This window comes from Hyaena hyaena, unplaced genomic scaffold (assembly GCF_003009895.1).
Source record: "Hyaena hyaena isolate Hyena2069 unplaced genomic scaffold, ASM300989v1 scaffold_87, whole genome shotgun sequence".
NCBI lineage: Eukaryota > Metazoa > Chordata > Mammalia > Carnivora > Hyaenidae > Hyaena > Hyaena hyaena.
In genome coordinates, this window is record NW_024080718.1 from 613747 (window position 1) to 634757 (window position 21011).

The 21011-nt window shown below is 39.7% G+C and overlaps 2 protein-coding genes across 16 annotated transcripts in view; one reads left to right on the top strand and one right to left on the bottom strand.

Annotated features, from left to right (window-relative positions):
• The window catches only part of CUNH12orf56 (chromosome unknown C12orf56 homolog), a 106206-nt gene extending 104568 nt beyond the window's left edge, over nt 1-1638 (bottom strand). For all 9 annotated transcript variants that reach the window (XM_039234317.1, XM_039234310.1, XM_039234318.1 and 6 more), the window contains exons 1-2: nt 1489-1638; nt 33-224 (exon numbers count right to left, since the gene is read on the bottom strand). In XM_039234317.1, the coding sequence (XP_039090248.1) occupies nt 33-88 (56 nt within the window). In that variant the 5' untranslated portion in view covers nt 89-224; nt 1489-1638. The remainder of the gene's footprint in view (nt 1-32; nt 225-1488) is intronic.
• The window catches only part of XPOT (exportin for tRNA), a 163577-nt gene that overhangs the window by 119070 nt on the left and 23496 nt on the right, over nt 1-21011 (top strand). For 3 of the 7 annotated variants that reach the window (XM_039234300.1, XM_039234301.1, XM_039234303.1), the window contains 6 exons: nt 3357-3585; nt 9915-10048; nt 13710-13792; nt 17123-17179; nt 17853-17922; nt 18650-18868. In XM_039234300.1, the coding sequence (XP_039090231.1) occupies nt 9989-10048; nt 13710-13792; nt 17123-17179; nt 17853-17922; nt 18650-18868 (489 nt within the window). In that variant the 5' untranslated portion in view covers nt 3357-3585; nt 9915-9988. Of the gene's footprint in view, nt 1-3257; nt 3586-6462; nt 6833-7136; nt 7520-9914; nt 10049-13709; nt 13793-17122; nt 17180-17852; nt 17923-18649; nt 18869-21011 lie in introns of those variants that run through there. The other 4 variants (XM_039234302.1, XM_039234299.1, XM_039234305.1 and 1 more) reach the window with 4 other exon arrangements.

Genomic DNA, 21011 nt, shown 5'->3' on the forward strand with positions numbered 1-21011 from the left:
CGGCCCCGCCTCCCGCCCACCCTCGCCCCAACCTCAAACAACAATGGACCGGGCGAGACGCTGGTCCTTCAGGTAGATCATCACGCATCCCTGGGCTGCGGGGCGGATATTTGGCGGCTCTCTTCGCCCTCGCCTCGCAGCAGCCCTAACCCCCGCCTGCCCCAGCTATTGAGGACCACGCCGTTCCTCGCGGATGAGGGAATCCACAGGCTTAAACTGGTTGTCTGTTAGAAACAAGAGGAAATGTACCGATTTTTTTTAAGCAGGCAGAACACCCCTGGAACGCTATTAAGATCAATCACACAGATTTAGCATTTGCTTGTAACAGTGCCTGATATAGCCCTCTAGTTTTTCATGAGTATAAACGTGCATCTTTTCTGCCCAACTAATTGAAAGCTCTCTCTCTGAAGTAGATCTTATACAGTAATTTGGACGCCCAAGCCTAATGGCAATGCTTGTATTCCCCGTGTCCAAAGACCAAGCCCCGTAGACCTGCAGAACTCGATCTGTGTAGGATAAATGATGGGAAGACTATGGGTTGAGGAATGCTGATTGCCCAGCCTTGACGCTGCATGACGGTAAAAGTACTGATTAGTTTTTACAGATCACTGTTGTCAGTGTCGGTTAGTGAAATGAGAAGGGCATAGCAGAAACCTGCCTCTAATAACCCTAGGTAGTAACTTTCATTTTAATTTAAAATTCTAGAAAAGTCATTCTCTCTCGCTGCCCATTAACTAAAAGAAATGACACATATTTATATGTATTTTTGCTACAGCTACCGACAACTCAGAATGAAACTGTATGTCCTTTATTGCAGTTCATATTCTCCTCGTCATATTTTACTGTTGTATACTGTACGCTGTAAGCAATTTCATCTCTTTTATGGAAAAAGTATAAGCAAATTAAAATGCACAGATATTGTAGACTAAATCACTGCAAAAAGGAATGGAGGAGAAATGTTTGAGTGGCTAGCCAAGTCTGAGGAACTCAAGAATGGCAAAAAACAAAAACAAAAACAACAGTATTTTTTTATTGGAGAGAATGTGTTTAGTGCCTAAGGAGAGAAGTGCCACCTGCTGACAAAATCTTAAATGACCTAGCTCGCATTCCAAGTTTTCTTAGAATCTGATCATACATCTGTCTGACGCTTCGTAACTTCATAGCTGGATAAAAAGGGAACCCCAGAAGCATGGCTGTTTCGAAAAAGGGAACCCCAGAGGCATGGCTGTTTCGTCTAAAATAAAGACTATTCCCTATCTAAACAATTTGTTGCCTTAAACCAGTAGAAGGCAAAGGCCTTTTACCTTTGCCAAATAGTTGCCTCACAAGTGTTCAGAGGCAAGTGACTACCTCGCAAGTGAAATGTGAGGCCCAAGTAGGGAAAAGACCTCCCTGCGAGCTGCTGTTTGGTGTTTGTCAGGCTTTTGCTCTGTCCTCAGGACTAACAGAAACAGAATGACCACACCGGGACTAGAAAAGACAGCATACCTGATCTGTCTGTCGAGAAACCCGTCATAAATGCGCTTTTGGTGACAAGGGCACAGACTTAACAACCATTAAGTGAAGCACATGAAGAAAGGAATTTAACAAAAGGATTAAGGGTTAAGGTGACTTCAGTGAAAAGGCAGCATCCTGGTTTCCAGGCACTTAGTGTTCTATACTGTTGCCAAGGTAACAACAAAGATCAGATTGTAGAAAGGGGGGTTAAGATAGGGGAAAGATCACTAGATTTGGAGTCAGGAGAACTGGATTATAGCACGAACCCTGTTGTTCAGTATCTGTGACATTTCTGGAAAGTCTTAGCCATTTTGGACCTCAGTTTTATCATCCATAAAATGAAACTATCAATACTTGCCTGGCCAACCACTGAGTTGGTGTGAGGATCAAATGCAATTAATTATGAATTCTAAAAGCCCTCTAGACATGTATTCATATTTGTATTGTCTTATCTTTTGGTAAGATTTCTGTGGATAATTAACATAAATACATCTGAGATAGGCAATTACTATTTCTCTTTTAAGTCCATCTAAACTCAAGAAGCATTTAATACAGTTCCAGTGCAATCAGGCACTTAATAGATGTTTCTTGATGAAGCTATCAAAAGTAATAGAACATTACTTGCCCAGAACTAATCCCAAGAGGCACTCTTCTTAACCAGAAGTACTTTCACCAGAACAGAGTAGCCTTAGGTTGAGGGATGGTCAATTCAATTAGTTTGAAAGGACAGTAGTTTAGGAGCACAAGACTGTAGAGCCAGATGACCTGGGTTCCATTTTCATCTCTCACATTCAGTAGCTAAATGATCTTGGACAAGTTACTTTAATTTCTTCACACGTTAATTTCCCCATCTATGAAAAGGGGGTAATAGTACCAACCCCATAGGGTTATTTTAAGGGCTAACAATGTTTCTGAAGTACTTTATAACAGGTACCTAGAACAGAGTAAACACTATACAAGTGTTTTCAAAATAAATTGAGGGGCACCTGGGTGGCTCAGTCAGTTGAGCATCCGACTTTGGCTCAGGTCATGATCTCATGGTCTGTGAGTTGGAGCCCCATATTGGGCTCTGCTGTCAGCACAGAGCATGCCTCAGATCCCCTGTTCTCCTCTCTCTGCCCCTCCCCCACTCGGGCAAGCATGCTAGCTCTCTCTTAAAAGTAAACAAACTTTAAATAAATAAATGAACTAGTGTGTAATTTCTTGGTATATATATATATATGGTCATCTGGTTCCCCATATACAAGATAACACCAAATTCTTCTCTGTTGGATGCTAGCCTAACTTTTTAAACTTTAGATTAATGCTCAAGACAAAAAAATCTAATCTACATATATACATACAAAAAAAGAATGCCATTTTTTTTTAGTTGTGTTTTTGATGGATAAGTGATCAGCGGGCCAAAGGTCATAAGAATCCTATAAGGATTTCAAACTAGAAATACACTTCAATATAGGGATCCCAAGTGTCCCCATCTCCAGGTTTGAAACTAAATAGACAGTATGCATAGGAAGATACTTGAAATCTGTAGGAGGCATATAAAACCTGAATTTTTAAAGGTGTCATTTAGGAATTGGTGTTTCTGCTCAGTATCAATGGATACTGACCATGTAAATATCTATTAACAATTAGCAATGAACTGACATGGAGGAGAGATGTCATTATAATGAAGCCTAATGGACTATGCAGTGCTTTGGATTAAAAATTTTTTAAACTGTTTCTTTTACTAAATAATGCTATAATGCTCCATTCTGCCTCAGGCTTCCTGCTACATACCCACTTCCTCTAAAAGAAACCAATGATTGGACCAGGAGCAGTAAAGATGGCTTGCCTGACCTATTTTCCAACTTCTTTGCCAGGAAACCCATCATGAATGAATGAGCTTTTGATGACAATGGCACTGGGCTTAACAAGCATCGAGATGAAGCAGATGAAGAAGAGAATTTGACACAGAACTCCGTGGTTAGCCGCTCACAATTGTATTATTTTTTATTCAGTTCAATACATTTCACAGATATTTACTGAGGAATTACTATCCATATACAGAATCAAGATAAGACTTTTCAGTCTTCAAGAACTTACTCATAGGTAAGACAACCACACAATTTTAATACAAAACAAAATCATATTAAAATATATTCATGACATAAAAGAAGTAAAGAAAAAGCAACATCAAAGAAATGATTGAACAAACCTGTTGATAAAAATCTGGAACTATTTCATAAGGGACAGCATTCATTAAATGCTCAAAGAGTGAATGAAACAATTTCATTTTTCCTTTAGAGTCATGTTTTTAAAATATTTTTCTGATTATGAAAATACTACCTGGTCACTGTGGAGGATTCTTAAAAATCCAAAAATGTACAAGGAAGAAAAAAAATCATCTGCAATCTCACCACCTAGTGATAACCTTCCAGTACATATTAAGGGGGTTTGAATCCTAGCTCTGCTACTTTTTATGTACTTCAGTTTCCTCATCTATAAAATAGGGATAATGATAGTACCTACCTCATAGAGTTGTTGTGAGGATTAACATATGAACACTTAAAACTGTTATAGGCACAGTGGCACCTGGGTGGCTCAGTCAGTTAAGAATCCGACTCTTGACCTTGGCTCAGGGCATGATCTCATCATTCATGAGATGGAGCCCCAATTCTGCACTGACAGCTCAGAAACTGCTTGGAATTCTGTCTCTTCCTCTCTCTGTCTCTCCCTTCTCTTGCTCACATGCACTCTCTCTTCCTCTCAAGATAAATAAACTTAAAAAAAAAAAAACTGTTTCTGCCACATAATGCTCCAAAATGTTGGCAATTAATATGTAAAAACATTGCTATATGCAAGCATACATGCTTTAAATTTTTTAAATTTAAGCATACATGCTTTAAATTAAAATAATGACAGTGTTATCAACGTTTAAAAATACATATTTATTTCTGAGAGAGAGAGTGCATGCAAGTGAGGAGGGCCAGAGAGAGAGAGGGAGACAGAGAATCCCAAGCAGGCTCCTTGCCGTTAGCTCAGAGCCCAACGTGGAGCTTGAATTTATGAACTGTGAGATCATGACCTAAGCCAAAATCAAGAGTCAGTTGTTTGATGTACTGAGCCACAGGTGACCCTATTCAGCAACATTTTGATTACTGGTATTTTATGTTAGTCTGAAATGAGAAAGCTAGACTATAAAGTGGTAAGATTTAGGGGCACTTGGGTAGCTCAGGTCATGATCTCCTGGTCTGTGAGTTTGAGCCCCACATTAGGCTCTCTGTTGACAGGTCAGAGCCTGGAGGTTGCTTCAGATTCTCTTTCTCTTTCTCTCTCTCTGCCCTTTCCCTTCCCCCATTTGTGCTTTCTCTCAAAATAAATACTAAAATTTTTTTTAATAAAATAAATTTTAGGGGCGCCTGGGTGGCTCAGTCAGTTCAGCGTCCGACTTCAGCTGAGGTCATGATCTCACGGTTCATGGGTTCGAGCCCCATGTCGGGCCCTGTGCTGCCAGCTCAGAGCCTGGAGCCTGTTTCGGATTCTGTGTCTCCCTCTCTCTCTGACCCTCCCCTGTTCACACTCACTGTCTCTCTCTCTCTTAGAAATAAATAAAACATTTAAAAAAATAAAATAAATTTTATATTTAAAAACCCTTTTGGGTCCTCCTCAATTAGAGTCCACCAAGTGTTTCATCTTTATTATTATTTTATTTTTAAGTAATCTCTACCCCCTGTGTGGGGCTCCAAGTCACATACACTACCAGCTGAGCCAGCCAACTGCCCCATATAAGGTTTCAAAATAATGTGTTTTCAAAATTGATTTTTAAAATTCTAGGTTATTGAACTACCATAAAAGGCCAATATTTCTAGATAAACTAGATAAGCTGTAGATGGTAAGGTGAATAAACTGAACATATTAAAGCTCTGGAGCCACTCAGACTAGAATTAGTATTGGGTTCCCATAGTCCATAGTTGACCTAACAGGTAATGTAAGAATCAATGCAATTATCTATTTAATTGAGCTTGAATTACAGCCTGGCGCTGTTCTATGTGCTAAACTCCAGATATACACTGAAGTAGGGCAGGAGTATTTGCCTGACATTTTAAAGTTACAAATGTGATGCAACAGTGATTGAAAATATTGTATATATGAGTGGTATAGTGTCTTGCAGGTAGTGAGTCACTAAATGTAGCTGTTAAATTGTTACGTTAATTTTATTCTACATCTCTTCTGAATTTCCCTCCCAAATTGTTTGTCACTGGTCTGCATGACTATTACCTAATCTGTTTTCAGTAGTGAATAATCAACAATGAAACCTAAATATTGAGCATTTGTGTGCAAAAGCATATATTAACTCAATCCTCACAAGAACCCTTGGAGGTCGGTATTATTATTGTCTCCATTTCACAAATGAGTAAACTGAAACACAGATCATGTATAGTGCCTGAAACTGAGGTCAGCAAGCATGTGGTGTGGAGAGATGGGTTTGGGGTGGGATTCAAATCTATTGGCTTGAGCCAATACTGCCTCTGAATAAACGAAGCAACTACCAGAAAAGTAACCTACGAGTAGAACTCCCTAAGAATGCTCTCCTTTTCATGAATGACAATATGTTAGTACGTTCCAAGTGAAATTTTTAAGAATTTTCAGCGCTCCTGAGTGGATCCTCACGCTCCTAGACTCTAAACACGTGGGTCCCTAGAAAAGCAATTAAACAACCGAATCACATGTGGTTTGGATCACGTCATCTGGATCTCAGGAGCTCGGCACCCCAATCCACCAGCTAACCTGATGAAGCCTTTATGGAGCGTGCTAGGCAGCGGTGTGACCACCGGGAGTAGGCGGCAGGGGTGGGACTCGGCGCGGGACACCCCCTCCCGGCATGCACCACAGGCCCCGGCGAGCGCCCGGAAGCGCCGCCTGCCTCTTGCATGCCGGGAGTTGTAGGCTCCCGGCCTGGGCCCGCGGGCTGCCGTCTGCACACTCCATGAGGCTGCTGGTGCTGGCCCGCGCGGCGCCGACGCGGGGAGCGCGCTTCGCGCTGACTCAGCGGCGACGGAGGCGGCGGCGGCGTTAGCCGGCCCCTCGCGCTCTTTCCCTTCCTGGGGCGCCGACCCCGCCCGCCTGCTTGCTAGGTTGCCGGTCCGGCGCCACGCAAGAGAAGGCGCCAGGGGACGCGGAGCGGCGCGCGGCCCCAGCCAGCTCTGTCTCCGGCGTGAGCGCTGCGGCCGTGGCGGAGGACGACGGCGACAAGGACCAGGGCCGCTCTCCCCGCTCCCTGCGTGCGGCGTCGCTCCGCTCCGCTGACCAGCCCTCGGGAGTGCAGGCGGGGAGGCGGGATGGAGTGATAGGGAAGGTGACTCGGAGCTTGGGGGCGGCGGGACTCGGGTCCGCCTCGGTCCGCCCGAGAACGCGGGGAAGTTGTCTGGGCGGACTGGCCCGGGGAGCCCCCACGCCGGGGTTGGGATGCGGGCCGGGGGCCGCCCGGGGCGGTGCGCCCCAAGGCTGGGCGGACTGGGTGGGGGGTGGGTACGAACTGCGGCCGTCGCCGCGGAGTGCGTGGCCGCCGGTTGCCTGGTGTTTCATCACCCGAATTGCCACGAGGCTTCCTTTCGGGGAGGGGCAGGGCGGGGGGTGGAGGGGGCACCGCCGAGGGAGGAGGGTCGGCTTCATCTGTGGCCCCGAATGTAGTAAAGGTGGCTAGCCTCATTTGTAATAGCAGCGTGTCCCACCAGTTTCAACTGCAGAGACCTCAAACTTGCTTCGCTACCCACCCCCCCGCCCCAGGACATCAAAGAGAAAAGTGTTATTTCGGTGTAGTAATTTTGCCAGCACAGACACGCCATTTCTTCTCTTCCCTTCTTCACAGTTCTGCGGGAGTAGTCAAGCGTGGTGTTTCCCTGTAACCAGAAGAAACAAGGACTTTTTGAAAGTGCTAATTAGTTGTTACTGGGGGAAGTTACGTTTTATTAAAGCGACTTGTCAGCGTGGTGTTAAAAGACTGGAAAGATTCAGCCCTGGTCTTTTGAACAGTCTTTAGTAGGTGTGGAGGAACCTTCCCAGTTTGTTTGATCTTTTATTTAATGGCTGTCGAGGAAAAGTTAGGGTTCAGTATTTTTCAGTATGTTTGCGTTCCCCCCCAACAACATTTGCTAGATTCATAACTGATATGTTTGTTGCATTGTAACAAATGTTTAAGCCTGCACGTCTGTGCCTTGGTTAGAACATTAAGTGTTCATGCACAACCCTTAATGGAGGGAATTGTTACCTTTTCGCACGGGTTGTAACTTTTCTCGTTTGCACACATAGGTAGGTAATTTACCATTTTATGATTATTTATGTTCCACTGCGTATTGATTTTTATCCAGGTGCCTTCCTGTGGGGGATTCTTTCTGCACCGGTAACTGTAACAAGTTTATGTTTCCTTAGTTATTTACTGGCCAGTTTTTTTTTTTTTTTTTTTAAGACCAGTGCTGTTTCACTTGGTAGAATTAAAGTGACTCCGCTTAAGCAATTTTCCCTAAATTCAAGGAAGATTTTATAGGACTTTTTAATATGGGATTCACAGAAACTCAGATTTTCTCGGTGTGCATTTTTCCAAGGAATCATCATTAAATTTTCTTGTCATTTTTGGCATGGGGGAGGGAAGAAAACCTTCCTTTTTTTGTATGTTTTTCAATCTGTTCCAATGCCCTTTTTTAAGTATATGATATCTAGACTACTCCAAGTAGTCCCCATCCCCCATATGACAAACTGAATTGTAAATAACCTATTGAGGGCCCACTATGTACCAGGCATCCTTTACATAACGTTATCTCATGAAGGTCTTTACAACTTTGAGGTAGATGGTCTCTTTCCCACTTCATAGAAAGGGCTCTCATTTTCAGATTCCCTAGTCCATGTGGCCCCAAGTTTGAAAATGACTAGATTGGAATTTCCAAACCAAAGCGTATGTCGTACTATGACTTACAGACATAATGATGAATATTTGAGACAGTCCTTACCCTTCAAGATTACGAAGAGAAAACAAGTAGGCAGCGCCTCGCCACGTAAGAGGGGTATTTAATCCAGTTTGGGAGAATTGGACAATGAAGATCAAAGAAGTGTTCTTGAAAGAGGTGACCTCTCTAAGCGGAATTTTGAAGGACAGGGAGGGGTTAACAAAGTAACAAGAAAAGAGCAGTGAGTGCAAAGATGAAAGGCCAAATACCACCGGCCTTGCTGGGTTGGACCGTGGAATAGGGAGTCATTCAAAAGAGTATGCACCTTAATCCTGAGGGTCTGTAGGGGGCTACACTGCCTTGCTGTAGTCTGCAAGTATGATGGAAATAAGAAAGGGCTGAGCCTCACTGTCCAAGGACTCTCTGCACATAACCCAGTCCAGGGGGAGACCAGAAAAGCATATTGTAGGCGGGGTCCTCATGGATCCTGGCCTCACCACTGCAAAAAGGCTATGCACCCCCATCCCCTGCCTTTAGACTTGTGGCTTCTTTAGGCTCTGATCTTCTCTTTGGTTTATGATAATTAAAACACACGCACACACAAAACAAAACCCTGGAGCCTTTTTATGTGAGCAGTAGTCCTGGTTTCTCTGCCTCACAGGTATTGAGGGAATAAATGTGATTTTCGCATCATTTAGAATTTTTTCCCTGTTTCCTCAACTGTATATGTGTCAAAAACCAAGTAGCCTTTCGGGACTTAATCATGTTCTTATTTGAGCATGTTAGACCATATGATAGTGAAAAAGTGCATTGCTTTCCAGAGACTAAATATTCTTAAGAATAGTATTAAGGTCTTTATTAATTTTTATAGCTACTATTAAAAAATGTTTTGTGAGGTACATTTCTAAAATAGGCTGTCAAGAGAGTCTGTTTAAAAATTAAATCCCTGGTTTTTCACTCTTCTCCTTCCGCTTTCGTTTGACTTGTCTTGAAGTACTTGGTAGACACTCTGGTAAGGACTTTGAACTCTGAGGTCACTATTCAGTCAGCCATTCTAAGTTTTGTATTTTTTTTTTTAAAGGTTTGTGATATTGATAAATGGAAGTATGAAAATTAGTATAATAAGATAATCTAGACCTGTCTTTTTTTTAATGTAGTTGCACAGTTGCACGTTCAAGTATCGGAGGTAATAATACTGCATAAATTAGATGCTTCTGTTTAAAGGAGGATCAAATTACTTTCTAAACTGATGATCTTAAAGAATAAGAAAATTTGAGAACCTTAATGACATACATGAGGTTTTTAGAAATTACACATTTGTGGAGTACTTTTAGTGTTTCTTAGACTTAGGCTTCTTTAGTTGTAATTTTGGATAGTTTCAAAAAAGTTCTTTTAACATTTAAGTTCTTTGCATAATGTTATCTGCTTATTATGATATTCTGGATAAGTATCAATTTTGTTTATCAAATGTTTTCTTTCAACGTTGTGTGTGTGCAGATGTTTGTGGATTCTTCTGTGGGATCAGAGGGCACGCCTGTTGTAATCAGAAAACTCCAAGAATAGCAGCAGGGATGGATGAACAGGCTCTCTTAGGGCTAAATCCAAATGCTGATTCAGACTTCAGACAAAGGGTAAGTTAAGTCAGCTTAATAATTTTTTAAAGGTTACCACACATTTGCATCAGAGGACTTGAATTAAAGATACATCTGAGGGTAAAGATTTCATTTGAGTAGAAATGAACAGAGACAAACAAATTTGATGTACTTGAATATATTCTGAATATAGAAACAGCATTGTGATTTGTGTTTTAAAAGTTGGCTCAGCAAGTATTGAAATCCCGTGTGATTCAAGGCGGCTCTCTGTGTGACATCAGTCATTGTTTCTGTTTAGTTAAAAGTTGTAATGCAAAGGACTCTTCGAGGGACTTTCCATAGTGACAGACATGCATATTTTATCTTTCCATTGCCTGGCTTGGTCTGATGTTAGTGATACTTCACATCCTTGTTATTTAGTCCAGGCAGACATGTAAATTAGCAGTTAGCATATGCCATGTCTTAGATTACATGAAATGGTTAGATGACAAGGAATCCATGAGGCGCTGGGATATTTGGACAAATAGAAACAATTAAACATAATGTAGGCTACACCTGTAATCATGGCTATCGCTGAATGATAGAAGAATTTAACAAGCAAGCCTATAATTACGTTTGTTAAAGATGTGGGTGTTTTGAAGTATATGTTAAGTGGAAGGAGAATAATTTTCTCTTTCCACTTTTTATAGCAAAGGATATTTTTTACAAATGAGCTAAATGAGGGTAACAATCTTACTAAATATTATTGCAGTTTTTGTTGTGCTTATTTAAGCAGAATTTTCTTAAGTATTAAAAAAAATCTCAAGTAGTTTCTAATACGATTTCCTGCCTCTGCTGTTTAAAATAAGTAATCAGTCCTTCATATCAAGGGAAATAACAGGAATTGAGATTTAAATTATCTGGCTAGTTACAGGATACCTAACAAACTAGGACATCAGAAGGCATTTAAAATCATGACTTCTCTGTGTAGACAAATTTCTTTCGATAGGAGTTTAAGCTACCTACCTTCAAACCCTTAGTCACATGGTTGAAGTATAATAGATGTTTACCTTGGTATTGCATGGCTATGATTAAAAGCCCTTTACTATTTGTTTAGTTATTAGTCTTTTGTGTTATTTTTTATGATCCTTCTTGGAAATCATTTGTTTTTTTATTAAATACCACAATCCAACAGATTAAAAAAATTTTAATGTTTATTTATTTTTGAGAGAAAGAGAAATGGAGTGTGAGTAGGGGAGAGACAGACAGAAAGGGAGAGAGAATGACAGAGAGAGACAAAATCCAAAGCAGGCATCAGGCTCTGAGCTGTCAGCACAGAGCCCGAAGCAGGGCTCAAACCCACACACTGAGAGATTGTGACCTGAGCACAAGTCGGATGTTTAACTGACTGAGCCACCAAGGTGCCCTCTCCAACAGATTTTTTAAATGCGATATTTTCTTTTTTAGAAAAGTAAACCAAATGCATTGTTAGTGGTTTTAATATAAAGCTATGCTTTTATCAGTAAAATTGAGTTCTGTCAGTCATGGGCATGTATTAAGCATCCACATTCAGGCTTAATTTGATATCCCATTAAGCCAACCTGAGTAATGGAATTAATTAGGATAAAAAAGAAGGAATCTTTTTTTTTTTTTTTTAATATTTTTATTTATTTCTAGGAGAGAGAGAGACAGCATGAGCAGGGGAGGGTCAGAGAGAGAGGGAGTCACAGACTGAAACAGGCTCCAGGCTCTGAGCTGGCAGTCAGCACAGAGCCCAATGCGGGGCTCGAACCCACGAACCGCGAGATCATGACCTAAGCGAAAGTCGGACGCTTAACCGACTAAGCCACCCAGGTGCCCCAAAAAAGAAGGAATCTTAAAGTGAGTTCTCACAGTTCTGATGCTAGAAATGAATAGTTCGGACACTAATTCAGTTTGTAAACCAACTGTCCGCCAACCCCAATTCTTAGTTGTGTGGCTACAGTTCTGTTTTGCTACAGGGGCAGTCGCTGAAGTGCCTCTGTTGCCACTTAGAGGCAGTAGAGCATTAGAAGAAAGGTACAAAACAGAAGAAATAGGTGATCAGAGCTTTGACTTGTTCATCATTGCCACAGAATTTTATTTTAAAATGCTAGGAACGCGTGGATTCAGGGTGCAAGGACTTTAGTTAAAAACTGAAAACCTTCAGGTTATTTTCACTTTTTTAATGGAATCACAGTCTTTGGCTTAAAACTTGCTTATTTAAAGAAAATGATACATCAGTGATAATTGTAGCAGCTGAATCTCCCCCACTTTTTTTTTTTTTTTTTTTTGGTAAGTGATATATTAGATGGTAAAGCAACATCCATGATTGACTTCCACCTTGTCCTTAAATGGGACAATAAATGTTCCCAAAGGAAACCCTATGTTTCATGGAATATTGTTCGACAACAACTGAAGTAGATTCTCTGCAGCAGCCTGGATTCTTCTGTTGCTAATTTTCAAAGATGGCCATTATATATACTTGTGGGAGCAGCCAGAGAGACCACATATGAAAATCCATTGCTTCATCCCTCATTCATACAATTATAGTAGAGGAATATCACCTAACTATGGTAGCTTTTTGGCTTTTTTTTCTTTTTTTAACTTCTAAAGGAAAAATTTTGACATACACCATCTTGACTCTGTGTGTGTGTGTGTGTGTGTGTGTGTGTGTGTGTACCGACATCTATGAGTAAATATATTTTTACATATATAATGTGTATTTATACACATGTACATATATATATAACTGAAACAGTTTACACAATATTATGTGCAGTGTGCTGATATTCTTTCATTTTTGTTGATTGCTGATCAAGACCTATACAATTTATTTCATCACTATTGGAGCACAAACCATAGTTTTAAAAATATTTACTAATAAAAATTAGGTTCCTCTAATGCTTAATGTTCTTTCTACATCATTTCAGAGTTTATATCAGTATATCATTTGCTTTACAATTATCTAGCACTGTTTTTGTGTAACTTTCTTGGCTGTTTGAGATCCTTTACAGCCTGTTAGGATTACTGTTTGTCCATTGTCCTACGTGCCGTCTGCATCTGTCATTGATGCCAGTTGCGACATGCTAATTGGACAGTGGCAGAAGTCATTCCCATTTTCCCAGCAGTCTAGTAAAGAGCGCATGGACTTGGTGCTACATCCATTCTTGACTATACTTAGTCTTAAACAAAGCCCTGAATTCACAAGCAGAGAAATGAGAAACATTTCCTAAAGCTTTTCAGTTGTTGGTACTTTTCCAAAATTCATATCATGTAATTGGACTCTAATTTTGTAATCACCTCTTTAATAGTATATTTGCTATTAAATAGGAAAAATGCCCTTTATATACCATTTTATAATTGCATATTCCCCAGGAGCATAGCACTTGACAAAGCACTTGTGATTTTTTCTCTTAATGTTCCTTTACTCACGGAAGTCTGCAGGGCATTTTTGTGTTGTGGTCTTTGCTGTAAGGAAACAAGAGTATCTGACTGATAGAATTGCTTTTTACTTAGCCTTTTTTCTAGGAATGATCACTAAGTTGCACATATTCAGAAGCCAGATTCAGTGTTTTAGCTATTTTTTTTTTTTTTAGTGTGACTGATTTTTTTTTTTCGTTTGCCACTCAGAATATTTTAGTATCAGTAGGGCACTGAGACTGACCATTCCAAATGCATTTTCAACTTTGCAATCTTACAGGCCCTGGCCTATTTTGAGCAGTTAAAGATTTCCCCAGATGCCTGGCAAGTTTGTGCTGAAGCTCTGGCCCAAAGGACATACAGGTAATTAAAACAAAATTTGCATGACTGAGAAGAATTTAAACTTCTGTGAACCTGATAGAACTCTTAAATTTACCTGTATTTGGAAAATATTTTCATAAAAACATTTTATGGGTTGTGTTTTTGGAAAACCATTCAGTGTAGAAATGAGAAAAATAGTAAACTAATAATTTGGCCATTCCAGGATTGACTTTTCAGTAAATCTGCCCTTTGCCTTATGCTGTCTACCTGATGGCAGATCCCAGCAGGAATACAGTGCAGTGAGAACTTCTTAAGGATGGTTTTCTAAAAAGTTGGCAAAGGAGGTAGTCATAAACTGTGCGTATCTTAAGCTTTTATTTTAATTTAATTTAAAGTATATTAAAAAATTTAGAGTATATAAACATTCAATTACCAGTTTCTTTATATTGGACCACAATCTTTCCTTTATATGCCACTAGCACTCACCACATCATTCTTACGTTGATTAGATCTATAATCCATCCTCTACAGTTTCCACTTTGGACCTCTAGTGGATTGAAGAACAGGAGTGCCAATTCCTAGACTTATTCTTTGCCCCCACCTCTCCAAGTCTCCTGGTTATCTAGCCCACATTAAATATGCAGAAGGATTTTTCCATTTATAAGGTTTTTAATTTTTTGTTTGTTTATTTATTCACTTAGAGAGAGACAGCATAAATGGGGGAGAAAGAATCACAAGCAGGCTCTGCATCGTCAGCACAAAGCCTGACCTGGGGCTCAAATTCACAAACCATGGGATCATGACCTGAGCCAGTGTCAGTCATTCAACCAACTGAGCCAGCCAGGTGCCCCCTTTTTAAAATTTTTATTTTAGGGACACCTGGGTGGCTCAGTCAGCTGAGTATCTGATTCATGATTTCAGCTCAGGTCGTGATCCCAGGGTTGGGGGATTGAGTCCTGCACTGGGCTCTGTGCTGAGTGTGGAGCCTGCTTACGATTCTCTCCCTGCCACCCCCATCTGTTCCTCTCCCTGGCTTGGCACACTCTCTCTAAAATAAAATTTAAAAACTTAAAAAGGAAAAAAAAATTATTTAAAAAAATTAAAACAAAATTTTTTTTAATGTTTGTTTATTTTTGAGAGAAGGCAAGAGCATGAGCAGGGGAGGAGCAGAGAGAGGGAGGCAGAGGACTTGAAGCAGACTTCTAGCTATCAGTGCAGAGCCCAACGTGGGGCCCAAACTTAGAAACCATGAGATTGCGACCCGAACTGAAGTTAGACACTTAACCAGCTCAGCCACCCAGAGGCCTCTTTATTTGAAATTTTTATTTTAACTCCAGTTAGTTAACATACAGTGCTATATTAGTTCCACATGTACAATATAGTGCTTCAGCACTTCCCTATGTCAGCCTGTGCTCATCATGGCAAGTGCACCCCTTAATCCCCATCACCTATTTCACCCACTCCCTTACCCACCTCCCCTCTGGTGATCATCAATTTGTTCTCTGTAATTGAGTCTGTTTCTTGATTCATCTATCTTTTATTTTTTTCCCTTTGCTCATTTGTTTGTTTCTTAAATCCCACATGTAAGTGAAATCATAAGAGTATTTGTCTTTCTGTAACTGACTTATTTCACTTAGCATTATACACACTAGCTCCATCCATGTTGTTACAAATGACAAGATTTCTTTTTTATGGCTGAATAATATTCCATTGTGTATATATACCACCTCTTTGTCCATTCATCTGTCAGTGGACACTGGGGCTGCTTCCATATCTTGGCTATTGTAAATAGTGCTGCTTTAAACATAGGGGTGAATGTATCACTTTGAATTAGTGTTCTAAGGTTTCTCCTTTCTGCGGTGTCACTTTCTATGAAGTCTTTTTAAAGCATTTAACTTAATTTTTTTTTTTAAAAATGGGAACTTCCATACTCATTTCGCTAGTTTGTATAATGGTTAATTAAGTTACTTAATTAGAAAAGAGGTACAATTGACTTAGTAAGGCTTAGGGAAACACAGCTGACTTAGGATAAGCAAACAACCAATTTCATTGGTGGAAATTGATACTCCTGGGTGTTCTTGATGGCTTCCAGCTGGCATACCCACCATGTTGTGCTCTGAGTTACCAACTTTTACGGTTGGAACCAAGTGCTCCACCTTAGAATTAATTTTGAGAACATCTACTATATGCCTGAGCATATATAAGATCTGGCTTTTAAAAGGATTTCTGTAGTATATTTTTCATTGGAAAATCTAAGTCTTGTAGAGTTCAGTTAAAGCTTCAATGTCATCCATGGTAAGAATAGAAGCCTTAAGTTCTCTGAAGAGATGCTAATTAAACCTAACGAACAAAACTTTTAAAGACTTTCAACTTTTTGTATGTGAAATTATTTTTAGTTAATTCATGTAGTCCAAATTAAGATATTGTCTATTCTTGTATTGACCAGTTAGCTTTATATATGAAAAATTGTTCCCTGACTCAGCCTGGCCCAGACAAACTACACTGGATGAACAGATTGTTGTTATTGTTGAGATTTTTTGTTTTGTTTTGTTTATTTATTTTGAGAGAAAGAGAGAGCAGGATCAGGGCAGAGAGAGGGAGAGAGAGAATCCTAAGCAGGCTCCACACTGCTAGCGCAGAGCTGGACAGGAGCCTCCAACCCACGAGCTGCAAGATCATTTGACCTGAGCTGAAATCCAAGAGTTGGACACTTAATCGACTGAGCCACCTAGGAACCCCTGTTGTTCTCTAAAGGGATTTAGTCAGAGATTGTAGCTGGTTCACTGCAACTCTGCATTACCCCTAGAGAGACACTTGAGAGTAGAAAATTGATAGATACTGATATTTCCTCCCTTCTTATAAGGGCAGTATATTTGTAACTTGTTTTTTTGTCTGAATTTTGAGGCTGAATTACCAGTCTGAGTGACCCTGCTCATTTTGGATTTGGCTCTCTAGCTGTCTAGGCTTGAATTTTAAGTATGATTTCAATTACTGTCTCTGACTCAATCTCTGGCTATTTGACCATTTGTCATTCTACCTCTAGCCTTCTATTATAAAATGTAGGAGTTGTTACAGGGATCCAAACATCTAGAATTTAGGGGGAATGCCTTCTGTTTGCAAAGCAGTATACTTAAGGTGCATCTTAATTTTTTCATTATTTTGCTTATCAGATTTAATGGAAATATTCAGCATTGTATAATATTTTAAGTTCTAAACAAAAAGATATAAGTGTAATGATTGAGATCAAGAAGTAAAAAGTAAGCCAAAGGCCTCCTTTGAGAAACTTTTCACCTGTTTCACTAGTACTTTACTTTAGATTTGTTTTCTCTAAATTTTGTTCTACTAATCTGATTTTCCTTTTTTCTTTTTCAGTGATGATCACATAAAATTTTTCTGCTTTCAAGTACTAGAACATCAAGTTAAATACAAGTAAGGCTTTCCTCACCGTTTTGACTGAAAATTTTTAAATTAGTTTTTTTCGGGGAAAATCGTAAGCTGTAAATTGAGAGTGTACAAGTCACATCCAGTTTATAGATGTGTTTTGACTTATCCCAAAGTGTTTTAAAAATACTGACTTAATTGGTTATAATTAAAAATCTAGACGTTGCACAGAACAAATCAGATTTCAAGCTTCTCTGGAAAAATCAGAAGATCTAGCGCCACCAAACCTGTTTTCTACATGATAACTCTCTTAGAGGTTAGTGGCAGTGTGGCCACTTGTATTCAGAAAGCTGCCATAATTAAGCAGAAAACAGTAAATCACTGCTCAGAGGACCCTTAGTTTGCCTATTGATTTATTTTGTAAGCCACAGACTTTAAAACATAGCCATATTTCCATTTCCACATGAGAAATTCCACAGCTGCCATTTTGTTTTAACATGAGCTGAACCTTAAACTAAGATCAGTGATGAATATACGCCCTACCAGGCCCACCCCGTCTTTTCTTGAAAGCTATGATGAGCAGCATTATCAATTTATTTTAGGAAATTTTAAGTAATTAAGTGTTACATAAATTTTCCCTTTCAAATATATGAGGCTATTGCTTTTTAAACCATAGGCACCAAATATAGGCGTTATTATTTTTCTTCTCTGTTTTGGACAGATATTCAGAACTAACTACTGTTCAACAACAACTAATTAGGGAGACGCTCATATCTTGGCTTCAAGCTCAGGTAAAATAGTAATTTTATTCAGTACCTTGAATTGCCAGATAGTTAAATTTTTAGTTTTGCAAGAGTTTAGAACTTTACCTCAAAAATATTGAACATGTATCCTCCATTCGATCCCATAGTCTTTTAGAAAGTGCTGATTTCAAAGATCATAAGTATAAAGAAAACCTAGCAATAATTTAAAATTATATCAATAACTGAAACTGTCCGGCTTTCCATGACACATTGTTGAAATCTTGGTTTTAATATGGTTTGTTGTTTAACTACTTGAGAGAAACAGATATTTTGTTTCCTCCTAAAGGTGAGCCCTCCTGGACACTCTCTTCACAAAGAGCCATCTACAACAGGGCCATTAGAGTTCTTTGTTCATGTTGTGTTCTTTTTTTGTCAATTTTAACTAATCTTAACATACAAAGCAGTTATGCAGCTAGAGTTTTTATTTTCCTTAAAGAGCAAACAGCTAGAAGAAAAGCAATTGGTAAAAGCAAAAAGTAATAAAACTTTTCTCTAAAAGTGTGAGAAAGAGAGGCATCCATAGCGTCTTTGATTGTTTTCCACCTGGGTAATCACTTAAATACTTTGGTAATTTTCAAGCATATTTGTTGCACAGCTAATCTAGACGGTGTTGAGGTTTGGTGAACTTTTGCCTATCGATGATAAATAGGAAAACAGTATGTTTGAGAGTTTCCCATTTACATTTAATTTCATGGACAATTTCTCTGTTTGTCAGATGCTGAATCCCCAACCAGAGAAGACCTTTATACGAAATAAAGCAGCCCAAGTCTTCGCCTTGCTTTTTGTTACAGAATATCTCACTAGATGGCCCAAGTTTTTTTTTGACATTCTCTCAGTAGTGGACCTAAATCCAAGGGGCGTAGATCTGTATCTCCGAATTCTCATGGCAATTGATTCAGAGTTGGTGGATCGTGACGTGGTGCATACATCAGAGGCAAGTAACTTTCCATTAATTGTTTGTTGTTGTTGTTTTAGTTTATTTATCCATTTTGAGAGAGAGCATGTGGGTTTGTGAGTGGAAGAGGGCAGACTGAAAGGGACAGAGAAAGAATCCCATGCAGGCTCCGTGCTGAGCCCAACGCAGGGCTCAGTCCCAAGACCATGAGATCATGACCTGAGCTGAAATCAAGAGTTCCATGCTCAATCAACTGAGCCACCCAAGTGTGCATAATTGTTTGTTTTTAATGTAGATTTTTTAGGTGATGGGCACTTAATAAAAAGAGTGGGAGGTCTCTTTTTTTAACAGACACATTTTCTCTTTTTTTTAAATGTTTATTTTTGAGACACAGCGTGAGCAGGGGAGGGGCAGAGAGAGAGGAAGACAACAGAATTTGAAGCAAGCTCCAGGCCCTGAGCTTTCAGCACAGAGCCCAACATGGGACTTAAACCTACGTACTATGGGATCATGACCTGAGCTGAAGTCGAATGCTTAACCAACCGAGCCACCCAGGCATCCCCAGAGACACATTTTCTTTTCTTCTTCTTTTTCTTTTTTTTAAGTTTATTTATTTCTTTATTTAGCAATCCCTATATTCAACATGGGGCTCAAACACAACCCCAAGATCAAGAGTTGCATACTTCCTTAGCCAGCCAGGCATCCCCAGATTTTCATAATTATAAATTCACCCAAATTTTAATTTTGTTCTACAAAGGAATTTGAACTAGCTTTCTTTTCCCCCAAGTGTATGTTGAAATTAGAGTATTACTTTAGAGAGTTGGTGTTTGTTTGGTTTTTTTTTTTTTTTTTTTTTTTTGTTATGAGGCAAGTGCTTTTTCCAATGAACTACACAAATTGGTTCTCTTATGAATTTCTGGAGCAATGTGGTCTATATTTACCCCTGCTATATATTTAGTGAGGAGGTATCATTGCTTATCAATCTGTGTCCTTTCTTCTGTATTCTCAGTAATGTAGCCCTTCACTTTAGTCTCTATTTCTTCATTATCTGATTTTACTTTCTCTTTATTCTTTTTTTTCACTTTTTAAATGTTTGTTTATTTTGAGAGAGAGTGAGAGAGAGCACATGGGCAGGGAAGGGAAGAGAGGGAAGGAGAGAGAGAATCCCAGGCAGGCTCTGTGATGCCAGTGTAGAGCCTGACACAGGTCTTGATCTCACAAATCGTAACATCATGACCTGAGCCAAAATCAAGAGTAAGATGTTTAACTGAGCCACCGAGGCACCCCCCTTTCTCTTTATTCGTGTGTGTGTGTGTGTGTGTGTGTGTGTGTGTGTGTGTTTCTTTTTGATAGAGAGGGAGACACAGCATCCAAAGCAGTCTCCAGGCTCTGAGCTCTCAGCACAGAGCCCAACATGGGCCTTGAACCCATGAACTGTGAGATCACGACTTGAGCCAATGTCGGACACTTAACCAGCTAAGCCACCCAGGCGCCCTTCACCTTATTCTTAAAGTATATAATAGAAATTGCTTGATTAAGGAGTATCTGGGTGGATCAGTCAGTTAAGTGTCTGACTTCAGCTAAGGTCATGATCTCACAGTTTGTGAGTGTGAGCCCCACACCAAATCCTCCTCCTCCCTCTCTCTTTCTGCCCCTCCCCTTCTCTCTATCTCAAAAATAAATACACATTAAAAAAAGAAATTGCTTGGGGCGCCTGGGTGGCTTAGTCGGTTAAGCATCCGACTTTCGCTTAGGTCATGATCTCGCGGTTCGTGGGTTCGAGCCCCACGTCGGGCTCTGTGCTGACTGCCAGCTCAGAGCCTGGAGCCTGCTTCCGATTCTGTGTCTCCCTTCTCTCCTCCCCTCCCCCACTCGTGCTCTGTCTCTGTTTCTCAATAATAAATATAAGAAAAACTGTATAAATGCACTAGCATTTATGAAAAAGGATGTTCCTTGTAGCATTACTTATAATAGTGGAAATTTAGAGATACTTTTTATTATTCATTCATTTATTTATCAAATACCAAATNGTCTGTGACTCCCTCTCTCTCTGACCCTCCCCTGCTCATGCTGTCTCTCTCTCTCTCTCCTAGAAATAAATAAAACATAAAAAAAAAAAAAAAAAGAAATTGCTTGATTCAAATGTGTATAATATTTTAAGGTCATTATATAATGTCAGACA